This window comes from Bos grunniens, chromosome 1, assembly GCF_055505025.1.
Source record: "Bos grunniens cultivar Pamir isolate PY7600 chromosome 1, Bosgru_T2T1.0, whole genome shotgun sequence".
NCBI classification, from domain to species: domain Eukaryota; kingdom Metazoa; phylum Chordata; class Mammalia; order Artiodactyla; family Bovidae; genus Bos; species Bos grunniens.
This window is the reverse complement of record NC_141165.1, coordinates 110,451,980-110,466,577: the sequence shown is the minus strand read 5'-3', so window position 1 is coordinate 110,466,577 and position 14,598 is coordinate 110,451,980. Positions and strand designations below refer to the sequence as shown.

At 36.9% G+C, this 14,598-nt stretch overlaps 1 protein-coding gene across 1 annotated transcript in view; it reads left to right on the top strand.

Moving 5' to 3' along the window:
* The window catches only part of ZPLD1 (zona pellucida like domain containing 1), a 51,641-nt gene extending 45,271 nt beyond the window's left edge, over positions 1-6,370 (top strand). Inside the window, exons 9-10 of the mRNA XM_086408541.1 lie at positions 5,392-5,421; positions 6,062-6,370. Of these exons, the coding sequence (XP_086264667.1) occupies positions 5,392-5,421; positions 6,062-6,237 (206 nt within the window). The 3' untranslated portion in view covers positions 6,238-6,370. The remainder of the gene's footprint in view (positions 1-5,391; positions 5,422-6,061) is intronic.
* The last annotated feature ends 8,228 nt before the right edge of the window (positions 6,371-14,598 follow it).

Genomic DNA, 14,598 nt, shown 5'->3' with positions numbered 1-14,598 from the left:
GACTAGAAGGACTGTCCTATTAAATCTCCTTAAATTACCAGTTTGAATACCAATTGCTTCCTTCCAGGATCCTGAATAGTAATAGTATGTAAATACCCCTACCAGTACACACATTTGTGCTCTTGAATCTAATGGCCACAGTTGTTTATATAATACATTCTCATATATACAATTATCTGTGCATGTGCGTCCATACACATACACTTACAAACACTCTCCAAAGGGATACTGCTTTTATGAATGTGAACTCAGAGACATCCAGAATTACTTGGATCAGGATTCCCCAGCCTCTGGGATCTAATGCCTGAAGTAGATCTGAGGTAAAGCTGATATAATAATAATAATAAAAATAAAGTACACAATAAATGTATTTCTCTTGACTCATCCAGAAACCATGCTCCTATTCCAACCATGGTCCATGGAAAAATTGTCTTCGATGAAACTGGTCCCTGGTGCCAAAAGTTTGGGGACTGCTGAGTTGGATGAAACAGACATGCATTATAAATAACACACACTGAAGTCTGAAAAATTGGTTCTAGTTCAGCTTATGTCCTAATAAGATGTAGGACTTGGGATATTACTTCACTTCCCTGGGAAAATGTTTCTTTATTTCTTTATTTTTAAAATAAAAGTTTTGAAAAAGTGGACTTTCAGATTCTATCTAACTCTATTGTTCTAAATTTGTCTAAAAAGAAAAGTGGAGTTCTGATTTGGATTATATGGTAATCATTTTTCTCCATTTTATATTAGGCATAGGTTATTATTATGTTTCAATTAGATTATCTTTACCTTTTCTCCCATACCTCCTATCCCAAAGTGAAAAGAAAGTTTCATCTGAAAGAGATAATTAGGAAAAAAGTCACTTGGTTCTGAAAAATCCAGATAATTGCTTTAATTATTTACCTCTTTGTGTTTGTGTAGACATATTAGTAATTAAAAAAAGCAAACAAACTAATAGGCCATTTAAAAAATTCATGAATTTATTAAATATAAAATTTCAAACTTAGTTCATCCTCTTTGATAATTTGGAATATTTTGAATGGTTTGAAAATGACTGGTTTGTGGTTTGTCAGAGGCCCAATTCTTATCTCTAGCTGTCAGAAATAGCTCATAGAATTATGCTGCATGGAAACTCAGTTCTTATTGCCAATAATTATGAATGCTTTTGAGTAGGCACAAAGAAAAATATTCTTATTTCTATAGAGCATTTCAGTTTGTTGTAAGAAAAGAACCTTGAAAATCACATCTCTCTGCGGATGTTGAGATGTAGGAAAGTGGATCACTTTCTTCCTTATTAACCTCCTTGCTTCTTTCTTACATGGATCAAATCATACTAATGATAACAAATTTTAAATACTTTGCAATTATAATGTAGGGCTTCTCTGCTGGCTCAGTGGTAAAAAATCCTCCTGCAATGCAGGAGACCCAGTTTCAATCCCTGGGTTGGAAAGATTCCCTGGAGGAGGAAATGGCAACCCATTTCAGTATTCTTGCCTGGAGAATCCCATGGATAGAGAAGCCTGGTAGAGTCCATAGGGTCCCAAAGAGTTGGATATGACTGAGTGACTAACACTTTCACTTTCAGTATAATATAATTTTAAAAACAGATCAAAATTATTAAGATATCCAAATCCCAGTAGCAGTTTCTATTCCTACTGTAGCTAACCAGCTATCCAGGTTTATAAGTTTCACCCATATCATGTCTAGTCATCCAAAATATCTATGTTAAAACCTCAAAGAACTAATGCTTTTGATAACAGTACATCTGATGTCATGCCTGAATTTCTTCCTTTCCAACTGAGACTTATTTCCACCTCAGAGATGACATTTATTTCCCAAAGCACTAAGATTGTCTCTTAGTCACCTTGGTCTCTCTATTGGTACAGCTCCACAGGGTCATGTTTAAACTTCATTTCTTTCTCACTCTCTGTGGATTTATTTATCATGATTTTGATAAATAACAGTAGGATGGTCTTTATTTGGATATCATGGTGGCCTCACTACCTAGAGGACCATGTACAATAATGTTTTTGCTATAATACTATAATATCCTTACAATTAAAAAACTTTAATTCCATGTAAACACTGTAGACTCTGGAGAAGGAAATGGCAACCTACTCTAGTATTCCTGCCTGAGAAATCCTATGGCTAGAGGAGCCTGGTGGGCTACAGCACATGGGGTCGCAAAAGAGTCAGACATGACTTAGGAACTAAACAACAAATGCAACTCAAAAATCAAGCCATATCCATCCACGGGCAAATTCTATATAAATTAAATGTCCAGCTTAATGATCAGGGATACCTTATTCCCTGAGTTTCGCTTTATTTTTACCTTAGTTCAGCTAGAATTTCTCTCTGCAGATCCTGTGACTTTCAAAAGCAAGTCTAATTTCAGGCATGATTTCCTCTCTTTAGAGTTCTCTGATACTTGGAATTTTTGCTCTGTTTACTCATTGAACCACTCCTTCCCATAGACATCTGTCTTGGATCAAGTTTAAAAAGTTGTTAAACCTCAGAACTTCTGTCTTGTTTGTATTTTAATGAAATCAAATCCATTCTGGTTATTTTTTACCCAATATTGTTTATCTTTTGTTAGCTGATTTAGAAAATTATATACATCCTCAGAATTCAAAATCCTCAAAGTTCATGAAATGTTCTTATTTTAGGCTCTAAAAGGCTATAATTATTTGGTAGGGAAATGCTTATCATGGGGTACAATTCTGGAAATTTAAAGGTACAATCACTGAAAAACAATAGTACCTAATTTTTTAAAATATAAATTCCTGTGGAGAAGTCCAAGCCAAACACTTGTTAAACTAGGGTCATTGAGTTTCATGGATAGGGAATAATTCACTCTAGCCTATTTATTTAGTCCCTCCATGGACAGCAACTCTTCTAGGAACTGGAAATAAAGCAGAGAAGAGGCCACAGTCCTTGCCCTCGGGGATCTTAGAATTCAAAGGTAGAGATGAAATGGCTACTCCATGACACAGTGGAGAGTAAAAACTTCCAAGGTTCTCAACTTGAAATATGTGGTTCCTTTTACCACATAGGTAATTGAAGACTTAAAAAAAAAGTTTGCTTGTGCTAAGAAAGGAGAATATTCATTCTGTATATAGCTTTGTACAGATGTTTACGTTTTCCATCTATTTCAGCTACTTATCTGAGAGAAAAGCAGAGAATGACAATTTATCTGCCACTTCTGGCTTTTAAACAGCTGTGGTATTGCTGCTATCACTTTCCTGCTATGAGTCCTCAGCTAGCTATGTGTTTTTTTGAAGATCTCCCCAGGTTTAGATTTCCAATCTGGTCAAATTCCATAAGATGACTTTTAGTGTAGAAGTGTGTAAGACCAAGTTGGTGTGAGAAAAAAACTGAAATGTGTGGTGATAGAAAGTTCCTGGAAAATCACTACCACCTCTTTCTAGACAGAGCTTTGATTTTCCTTTTAATTGCAATGATCCTAACATTGCAGAATGCCAGGAAACAGCAGATAACGGATAACCTTATTCTCTCTGACCTTATTTAGTATCAAGTACACTTGCAAACAATATTCAAGTGTTACACATTCTGATTTCAGCCATCTGCCAAAGGTAGGATGCTTTCCGTTTTTCAGAGTCCTGGAACCTGCAGCGCATGTAGCTCCTTCGGCACTTCTGTCTCCACATGGAGATTTTGTCCACATCCAAGTCCTCGTGGGTGACAAGTGGGATGTTGTTCTTACAAAAGTGCTGGTAGTAACGTAAAAGATGAGGGGATATTCTGATTTCTTCTGTGAATCTGAAAGTGCAAAAAATAGGTCATTACAGTCATGGGACTTTTGCTTAATTTGAGATATATACCAGGAAGCTTTTCATTCTTTAAGAGAAACCTTTTTTAAAATAACAAATAAATGTAATTCCTAAACAAAGAATAACTTTTAGAAAGGAATTTTACAGCATTAGATATTCTCTTCTATATCCTAGTGAGGCATCTCATTTTGGGAACATGGATCTTTTGGATCAATTAATCACAGTGTGCAAATCCTATCTGTTTCCATGAGAAGCAGTTGTCCTTGTAGGATAGTGTTAGTTGGAGGTAAGGATTTTCCTAAACATGTCTTATAATGAAAACTGATATTTTTTTCTATTTGTCCTATAACAATGCACTACACCATTTAAAGAATACTATGAATGAGTGCTCTATTTATTTTGGACATTGTACTTCAGGACCAAACAGCAGAACCATCATTTCTGCCAACACTCATATGTTTGGAAAGAAATGCCATCAGCTGTTTTATAAACATCTCACAAGCTTCTCCCATCAATTGTTTCAAATATTAATCCTAGAGTTTTGTCACTTGAGATATTTATCTTTTTACTAAAAACATTTTTCACACTTGCTAGTTTATATTATTTTAGGAAAAGGATTCTGAAACTAAGCTTTTATTTAAGTGTATGTTTATTATAAAGGCTGTGACAGATGGAAGTTTCTTCATCTGTAAAATGGGAGTAGCAATAATATCTAAACCATATGGCAATTATGAAAATAAATGTGATAACATATGAGATAGCACTTTGTATACTGTGTGGCATTACACACATATTAATTATAATAATATTTATATTCCAGAAGCACTAGCCAACTGCACACACTTTGTGATTCAAATAATACAGGCACACATATACACCCACATGTTTAAACACAAATATAAAATCCACTTGTTGTATAAGTTCAAGGGTTAATTGCTATATGATTGAAAAATGGGTAACAAAAACTGGGAAACCAAGTGAGAGTGGTCACTGCATTTGCTGTGTTTGTCAGGGAAAAGTGAAGAACCAACAGCTTCAGTCTCTTAACAAATGCAAATAATTACAACTCAAGCTCAAGAGTCATGTTTTCCTTTCATTTAGTTATTAAGTATGAATTTATCTTCTGGGAACTTGATGTTTTCTGCAGAATATGATGGAAAAATCAGCATCACTTAAAATAGAGTGGCACTAAATAATGAATATTTCTCTATAAAAGAATTAAATAGCAGGTTATACGGCTCTAAAAAATGTATTAATAGTAGATGTTAACAATTACTTCCCCCACTAACCTGACTAGAGATATAATAATAAAGTGAAGTCAGCAGGAAAGAATTTAGCATAGTATGTTGTACGATTTTATTTGTACACTCAGAGTAGTGTCAGAGTATAGATATGGAGGAATGGATAGATGAAGAAATCTTGGACATGTGGAACAGGAAATGAGAAAGCAGAGAGTCTAGGAGCCTTTCATTATTGCCTTTCCCAAGGAGCTTGTGGATGAAGGTGAGGGGACATATAGGTGAAAAGCAATTACAGAATTAGACATTGGTAAATATTTGGAGACACAATATTACTTTCATTTCTCTCTTCTTCCCCTCAGATGAGACACCGACCAACAATTCACAGCTTGGTAAGATAATTAAAATATATTGAAAGTGAAAGTATAATTTTTTAAAATGTTAAGTATTTTTTGGTAATTAGTTGCAAAACTGTCATCAACTAAATATAATGAGCTCTGGTTTTACAAGTTTATTGCATTTTAAATAACAGTTCACTGAGAATTTCTGAACTCATATGCAATCTGTTGGTCAATTTTTATAACATATTATAAGTGAAATTTTTGGCTACTCAGGGGATACCAGGCCTCTAAATTGTACAGTCCTTTGGGCTTCCCTGGTAGCTCAGATTGTAAAGAATCTGCCTGCGATGCAGGAGACCAGGTTCAATCCCTAGGTCAGGAAAATTCCCTGGAGAAGGGAATGGCTACCCAATCTGTTATTCTTACCTGGAGAATTCCATGGACAGAGGAGCCTGGCAGGCCTACAGGCCATGGAGTCACAAAGAGCTGGACATGACTGAGTGACTAACACTTTTGGGTAATGAATTGAAGTCAAATAAATTGTAGCATAATCTGATGCTACTATTGTAGCATAGTCTGATGCTATTATTCTACAAGATACTGCTGACAGAGGCTTTGCAGGCATAAATTGGGATAAGTTAAGATAAACCTGATGTTGGACCTTTCTATTGAGTGTGTTTATTACTTGCAGGTTCTCCGAATGAACCTCCTTTTCAGCTGAACGCTGTCACCAGTGCCCTGATATCAGGAATGGTCATTCTGGGAGTCATAAGCTTTTCCCTTCTTCTGTGCTCACTGGCCCTGTTACATAGGAAGGCACCCACCAGTTTGGTGTTGAATGGCATACGCAACCCAGTCTTTGACTGACTGTCACAGGCCCCAGCTCTCGAGAAAGGGCTTCACTGACTCTACAGTGTATGACTGCAGTTGAATGCCAGCCAGCATTTGATATTTGCAGGCTGGATAGAGTGTAGCTTGTTAGCATAACAATAGTGAGAGAATTTTGATAATATTACTTTTGTCACATATGTTTGTGGTCAGCCCTATTTGTATGGCACCTCTGGGTATACTGACAATAAGCAAACAACATTCAGGATTTAGATCTTACAAGATCTGTCATTATTTCATTTCATTTCAATTTTCTTTTGATTATTGGTTTTGGAGAGAAAAGGTGGCCATAGGAAAAAAAATTGTTGCATTTTATCCCCTAAGTATTAAAAATTATTGTGATGGCACTTAGATTTGCATATATAGTCCTGAAATGAAAGTTGTTTTTTGTTTTATTCAGATAACTGCAGCTTGGGGATAGGTTTTAATTGGATTAGCCAATTTGGACACCTGAGATTTAATTTCTCATTCTATGACCTCCTACATTTTTGGGTGATTTCCATGTCTGAAAACATATATTAAAAAAAACAAAAATAAAAACTCGGGTAATGTATCCTAACCTGGAGGGAGCATCCATTTTTGCAGCGAACAGTAAAAGTAGTTGTAAGCCTCTAAAGGATACTAAGTGACACTTGATCATTATTCATCTGGTAGAAGAAGCTGTGATCAGTTTTCTCCTGGTTCAAGCAAGAACATCAGCACGTGTTCACTCTGCTCCCAGGTAAACCCCTCAGCTGCTTCTGCAGCTGTGCAACAACTGCAGATTATTCTTAATTCAGGAACCATCATGTGGGAAAACAAATAGTAATTGTGGGAGAGGACATTGTCCCCACACACAAGCATAGTGTTCCTATGCGGGTTTTTAACAACCTAGGTTCCTTTCTTTCCCTAGAACAAAGAGGAAACAGGTTAAATATGTTTTGCAGAACTTTGTTGGGGTCTGCATGGGGGAAAAATGTTTCTTTTCTTACAAATTTCTCATGTAGAGAAAACATATAGTCTGGAGGAGGCCTACTTTTTCAGAAATAGTATTTTCCTCTAATAGTAACCCACAAGAAGCATTTTATTTTTTTTCAGTTTTGGAAAAAGTTTTAAAAAGCCAACTTTTAAACCTATATTCTTACAGAAAAAAATCAACCTTTCCTTTGTCTAATTTATTCATGCAGTGGAGCAAATAAAACAACTCAGTGATAAACACCAAAACCTAGCACATGCAGCTACTCAAAGTGCTGTTTTAACTGTAAAAACTGCTGTAGAGACTAGTTACTATTTAATATTTGTGACCCATTATTCAGGACTCAATTTTACCAAACAAGTTTGTGATGCAAAGCAATATGCAAGTTTATATTTGTTTTAAATGAAGTGCCTATGCGCTAAAGTTAATAATTAAATCAGTTATCAAATCAAAAAACACCTTTTTTCCAATTTTCCTGAACAGTTTAGAAAAAAGTATTTGTATTACACTAATTAGCTATAGAGTAATAACTGCCTCAACTTTCTCTTTCAAGGAAAAGACACGATCAGAGGAAAGTGGGATCTATAAAGTCTCTGGATAATTTCTTCAATATAACAAAGTCTAAGACTTAAAAAGCCAATCTCCTCTTCCTCATGTTACTTCAAACTAACTTCAAAATGATTGAAGTAACCATTCTGAACTTTGTCTGTATTAGCAATTTATTTACTAATATAAAGGGAAAAATCTTACAAAAAAAGCATGAACCATGCTATTTATATGACCCTCCATATACATGGATAGCATTGGAATATTCTGGTAAATCTGTTTCAGATACTGTAAATGACTTGACATTGATCTAAGTATTAAATCCCGTGAATAGGACATTATATCATTGAAACTGGTTTGTCAGTTTGGTTTTTGTGTGACTACCATTTCAGTTGTTAACCTTTCAAATTCTAGACACTGTTCTCTAAAACAGAATAATGGGCATATCAATTTGCAAGCAACTTAAATTACATATTATTTTTGCCACCTTTAATGTCACGAAGGTGAGGTCCAAAGCTATAATGAGACAAACCAGTTTGCTTTAAATAACTTTATTCTTATATACCTGCAGTTATATGTAGCATTTAGTTATACTGAATATTCCAGTTGTTATAGTGTGAAAACCTTACAAAATATGTGCAAATATTCCTTCAGTTTTAATACCTCAAACTGTTTTTTGCACTTCAGGGGTAAGGTGTGATGACATGTAAAAGATGATTGTTTAATAAAATAATTGTAAATGAATATCTTTTAAAAAGTGACTTTTTTGTTGGGTGTTTTTTATTTTTTTAAGATATATTTCTTGTGTTGTTTTTAAGTTATAATGGAAATATATTGTGTCCTACTCTCAACATTTTATTCCTACTTTTACCAACTTTAAGAAAGATTAAACTTGAAATAAGCTGCCTAATGCAACAGGGAAGGGCAGTAGCTCTGGGCGAGATGAAGCCTGCCCTCTCCACCCTGAGCTTCAGCAGCCCTGTGATGGGAGCATATTCATGAGATCAGCCGAGGGTAAAGAAATACTTTACCTTGAGTTTGGGCTCTGATTAAAACTGAGCCTATGGTTTTTTTTGTTTTTTTGTTTTTTTTGAAATTCTGAGGGGAAAGTAAAAACTGGAAAGACAGGAACTCAGCTTCAGCCCAAGGTTGCATAGTCTCTCATGACAGTTCTGTCAGGGTCTGGCTGTCATTCCTTGTTTTGGAATATGACACAGAGCTGAGGAGAAATCCTTTTCCTCACTTAGGGAGAATCCAATCTTACAGAAGTGAGTACTTCTCTGGGTCCTCAACTATTGGCAATTAGCTTTGGGAGCAGCACAGACATCATGGTCCATGAAGGAGCATTATTCCCTCTGGAGAAGGTAAGGCAGAGAATTTCTAGAAGTTAGAAAACAGCAGCAGAGAAGTATATGGGAGACATTTGTTTGCAAACACACATGAGGCATAGTCTGAAGGATTCTCAGAGCACTTGGCAGGAGAGAGCTGTAACAGGATGGAGAGCCTTCTGTCAAGGCAGTGGGGGCTATTAGGCTAGCACACATTTGCTTTCATTTTATATTTATAAGGGAAATAGCAAGCTGACCATAGATCAATTGCTTTCAAAAATTAAGTTCCTCAATTATTTATGAGTGGGGAGACATTTAATACAAAACAATCCAAATCTGTAATTTAAAAAATATATATACTTGGGTAGTAAACAAAACAAATACCAGGATTAGCTGGTGTTTTAGGGTTCTCCAGAGGAAAAGAACAAATAGGATGTATGTATTTAAGGAATTGGCTTTCTTTATTATGGAGGCTGACAAGTCCCAAGATTACAAAGGGCAAGATGGAGACCCAGGCGAGCCGATGATGTGTTTCCAGTCTGAAAGGCAGCAGGCTCAAGCCCCCAGAAGAGCTCTTGTTTCAGTTCTAAAGGAAGGACTAAACCAGTGTCCCAGTTAGAAAGGCAATCAGGCCTTCCTAGGCCTTTCAGGGAGGAATTTCTCCTAGTCATGGGAGAGATAGACTTTTGTTCTATACTGACTTTCAACTGAATAAATGGGGTCCAACTCACATTAGGGAGGGCAGTCTGCTTTACTTGTGTATTCAAATATTAGGTCTCATCCAGAAACATTATACAGACACACCCAGGGTAATGTTTTACCAAATGTCTGGGCAAGCTGTGACCCAGTCAAATCGACACAAAACGAACCATCACAGCTGGTAAGGTTGCAAACATACCATCAATATGTGTCACACTACTAAAAGAGAACACGTCCTAATGTTCTCTTTTTCGGGGGAACTAAGGAAATGAATAAATACAAATAGCACACAATTTGATAATCTCCACTTGAAATTATTTTGAAATATTTAATGTCTTGAGGTAGGGGCTTGTGAGCAGGGGGTTGTCTTTTACCTTAGCTAAAAATACAGATCAAATAGAGAAAAAACAGGGCCATGAGTTGGTGGGCAGCAATGTGCTTGAAAATTATAGTGAATTATCTCCCTCCTCTTATCAGGAGAAACAGAGCAGAAGAAGACCTGGCATCAAAGTACTGATTGGATCTACATCCTGCAGGCTTGGCATTGAGGGTGCTGGGAGCCAAGGAGTGGATTGAGGGAAATCATCAGCTGTGACAACAGGCCAGAAGCACTAAGCAACATAAAATAGCAAAGCAGAATAATAGGAGCAAATGCAACAAGGCAATTGCTGAAATCTGGGAAGACAGGCAGCTTCTCAGAGGGTATGAGTTCACTAAAAGTGAAAATGTTAGTTGCTCAGTCGTGTCCCACTTTTGGGGACCCATAAACTGTAGCCCACCAGGCTCTTCTGTCCATGGAATTCTCCAGGCAAGAATACTGGAGTAAGTAGCCATTCCTTTCTCCAGGGGATCTTCCTGACCCAGGGGTTGAACCTGGATCTCCTGAATTGCAGGCAGATTCTTTACCATCTGAGCCACTAGGGAAGCCCATGAATTCACTGGTAGAAGACAAAAAACAAATCTCCTGGAATTGTTACCCATATTCCTCATGACAGTGACTTGTCTCCTCCAGATGCTCAAAGGAAGTGAAAACTTGATAAATATAAATTATACTTTCATGTTTCTGAGAATACCTTGCCTGATAGCTTATAAAAAGCACTAGTCTCTACAAATTTGAATGACACAGGAGAACTAAGATAGCCTTGATTAGTACCACTTTTTGCTTAGATAGAAAAGAGAGAACTCATTTTGGGTTCTAGACATAATATTTGGAAATCTCTGTTCAATAAACTTCACTTAAAAAGTGCTTTGTATTCTTGGCAAAGTGAAATTGAGAACTCAGATTTTCTGCACAGTTCAAACATCCAGTTCCTTTTTGACCTGAGGATCTGGCTATTTTTTGTTTTACTTAAATTGCCAACATAATCACCTCAATTTTCTCTTCCATTTTCCATGTTGAAAAGAGAAGTGACATCACTCTATGGAAGTTTAGTCAAAGGCAACTTGGCCCAGATGTTGACATTAGTTTTCATCAGGAGCTTAGCTGTTTTGGGCTTCCCTGAGGGCTCAGATGGTAAAGAATCCACCTGCAATGCAAGAGACCCAGCTTTGATTCCTGGGTTGGGAAGATCCCCTGGAGAAGAGAATGGCTACCCATTCCAGTATTCTTGCCTGGAGAATTCCATGGACAAAGGAGCTTGGCAGGCTACAGTCCATGGGGTCACAAAGAGTCAGACACAACTGAGTGACTGAACTGATAACTTTTTTAGCAATGCCCAAAGTGGAATCCATTACTAAATAATCCTGCTGGTTTGGCTAATCAATTAACACTGGAAGATGCTGGGCGAGTTTGGGTTTGACAATTTCATGCAACTCTTATAAAGGTCCTGAAGCTATTTTTCCCTTAGTACTTAGTTTTCTAACTTTAGAAATTATTTACCACTTGGGGATTGGAACTGATTTTATTTTAAAAGCTATTGATTTGCTAATATATATTTTGTTGTTCATAAACCAAGATGGCAGAGAATAAGGCAGAGTGCCCACTAAGAGAGAACTGAACAAATTTTATCTCAAATTCTCTAAAGGTAAGTCACAATTTGTTTTTGCATCACACTCACTCTCAAAACTCAATATGGAACAAAGGTTATTCACTATCTCTCATTAAAAGATTTTTCAATATTTTAGTTTTGATACTGCCTTCTTTCCAGTTTGTCAACAGATCCATAATGAGAATTTCTCTTATTTCACACTCCATAATCCCTGGTCTGCAGCCCTTGTCCTATGGTCCAAAATGGAAAAAAGGTCCAAAAATAGAGATAAAAGCCATACACACACCGTAAATACTTTAAGGAAATTTCATGAAAGCTGCTGCTGCTGCTGCTAAGTCACTTCAGTCGTGTCCGACTCTGTGCGACCTCATAGACGGCAGCCCACCAGGCTCCCCCATCCCTGGGATTCTCCAGGCAAGAATACTGGAGTGGGTTGCCATTTCCTTCTCCAGTGCATGAAAGTGAAAAGTGAAAGTGAAGTTGCTCAGTCGTGTCCGGCTCTTAGCGACCCCATGGACTGCAGCCTACCAGGCTCCTCCATCCATGGGATTTTCCAGGCAAGAGTACTGGAGTGGGGTGCCATTGCCTTCTCCAGGACAATTTCATTATTTCACTGGTTGGAACTTAGTCACATGGTCACACTACCAACACGGGTGTCCCGGAAATGTACTGTGGGTGTTCATGTGCCCAGCTGTTGACAGAGGATCTCACTTAAACCTATGTTACTAAAATAGTGTCATTATTTACTCACAGCTTTAAAACATTAAATATATTGATGTATGTACAAAGACTTTTATCACCATTATTTTTAATAAAAATATTAGATGCCACAAACATTTCTAAATACAGAATTCTTAGATGTATTATGGTACTTTGCTGTGATTTAATGATATGTAAGCACTAAAATCAGTTATAAAAATCCTTTGTGTGCTCAGTCACTCAGTTGTGTCTGACTTTTTGTGATCCCATGGACTGTGCAGCCCACCAGGCTCTTCTGTCCATGGGATTTTCCAGGGAAAAATACTGGAGTGGGTTGCCATTTCCTTTTCCAGGAAAAAATCTACCCAAATAGAAAATGCATATATGACAGAACATGAAAAGAAGCAGAATAGAATAGAAGGGGAAGAAGTGGAAGAAGTGACATACTTTATTTTCTTGGGCTCCAAAATCACCACTGATGGTGACTGCAGCCATGAAATTAAGAGATGCTTGCTCCTTGGAAGGAAAGCTATGACAAATCTAGACAGTGTGTTAAAAAGCAGAGACATTACTTTGCCAAAAAGGCCTGTATAGTCAAAGTTCTAGTCTTTATGGTAGTGATGTATGGATGTGAGAGTTGGACCACAAAGAAGGCTGAGCACCAAAGAATTGATGCTTTCAAATTGTGGTGCTGGAGAAGGCTCTTGAGAGTCCCATAGACAGCAAGGAGATCAAACCAGTCAATCTTAAAGGAAATCAACCCTGAATATTCACTGGAAGGACTGATGCTGAAGCTGGAGCTCCAATACTTCGGCCACCTGATGCAAAAAACTGACTCATTGGAAAAGACTCTGATGCTGGGAAAGATTGAAGGCAGGAGGAGAAGAGGGCAGCAGAGGATGAGATGGTAAGAAGACATTTCCAACTCAATGGACATGAATCTGAGCAAACTCTGGGAGATAGTGAGAGACAGGGAAGCCTTATGTGCTGTAGTCATGGGGACACAACTTAGTGACTGAATAATAGCAACATATATAATATGAGCTCACACAGAAAAAAGATAGGCAGGAAATTGATAGAAAGGTTAACTATGGTCAGTTCGGGAAAGTAATTGGTTTTGAGATTAGCCTTCCTATATTACTACTCTCTAACATGTTTTCTTTTTTTCTGTTTTTTTTTTTTTTCTTTTTTGAGAAAGTATCCAGATAATTTAAACTACCAGAAGGTAGTTTCAGTGGTCTGGTAATTTGGAAGCTGAAGAAAGTGTTTTGTCTATATTATAATTGTCTATAGATAATTGTATCAATTCTTGGCTTTATTTCATCTACTGAAAAAAAAAATTCTTTGAATGTAATCTAATGAACATTTAGGAAGAAAACAAAAATCCAAACCTTTCTGAGAGACAATGGAAATGCAACTACTCTATTTACTCTAAAACAATTCTAACATTTTACTCAACATGAAAATGGTCTGCAAAGTACTTAAGATTATACAGTGGAAGACACTAAGCAAATTTGGGGAACTCAGGATTCCTGACGAGAATAAATGAGCTGTCTTACTTGTTTTTCATTTGTGCATTTGTTTCTCCCATATCACTAGTATTCATTATGGTCACACAGCCAGGCTCACAATGAAACTGAGTTTATGCTCTGGGAAATGCTGGAAAGCACCATCTTCATTATGTCAACAATGAAAATTACGTTTGTCCACGTTCTCTAGAGCTGGTGGCTGAAATGTCTGAAAACAAAATGCAGGCATTTTCCCTCTCACTCTGGGGGAAAAATATACCTACTGACATTATTATTATTATTATTTTTACTAATAATCTGTTTCCCCTTTGCCCTTTAAGACTGAGAAAAACTGCATGTAATGAATGCTATTTGTACATAAAGGCAATTTCCAGAATAAGTATAATGCCACAGCCTGTCGATTCTTGAGAGAAATGGCTTATGAAACATTATCCCCTTTAGCTGAACACTACTCATATTTTGTAATGAACAAATGACCATTTTCTGTGCATTTTTGCCTTACCCTGTCATCTCATCAAACCCTGAAAATTGCTTTGTTGTTGTTGTTCAGTCACTAAGTCGTGTGCCACTCTTTGGGACCTCCTGGACTGTAGCAT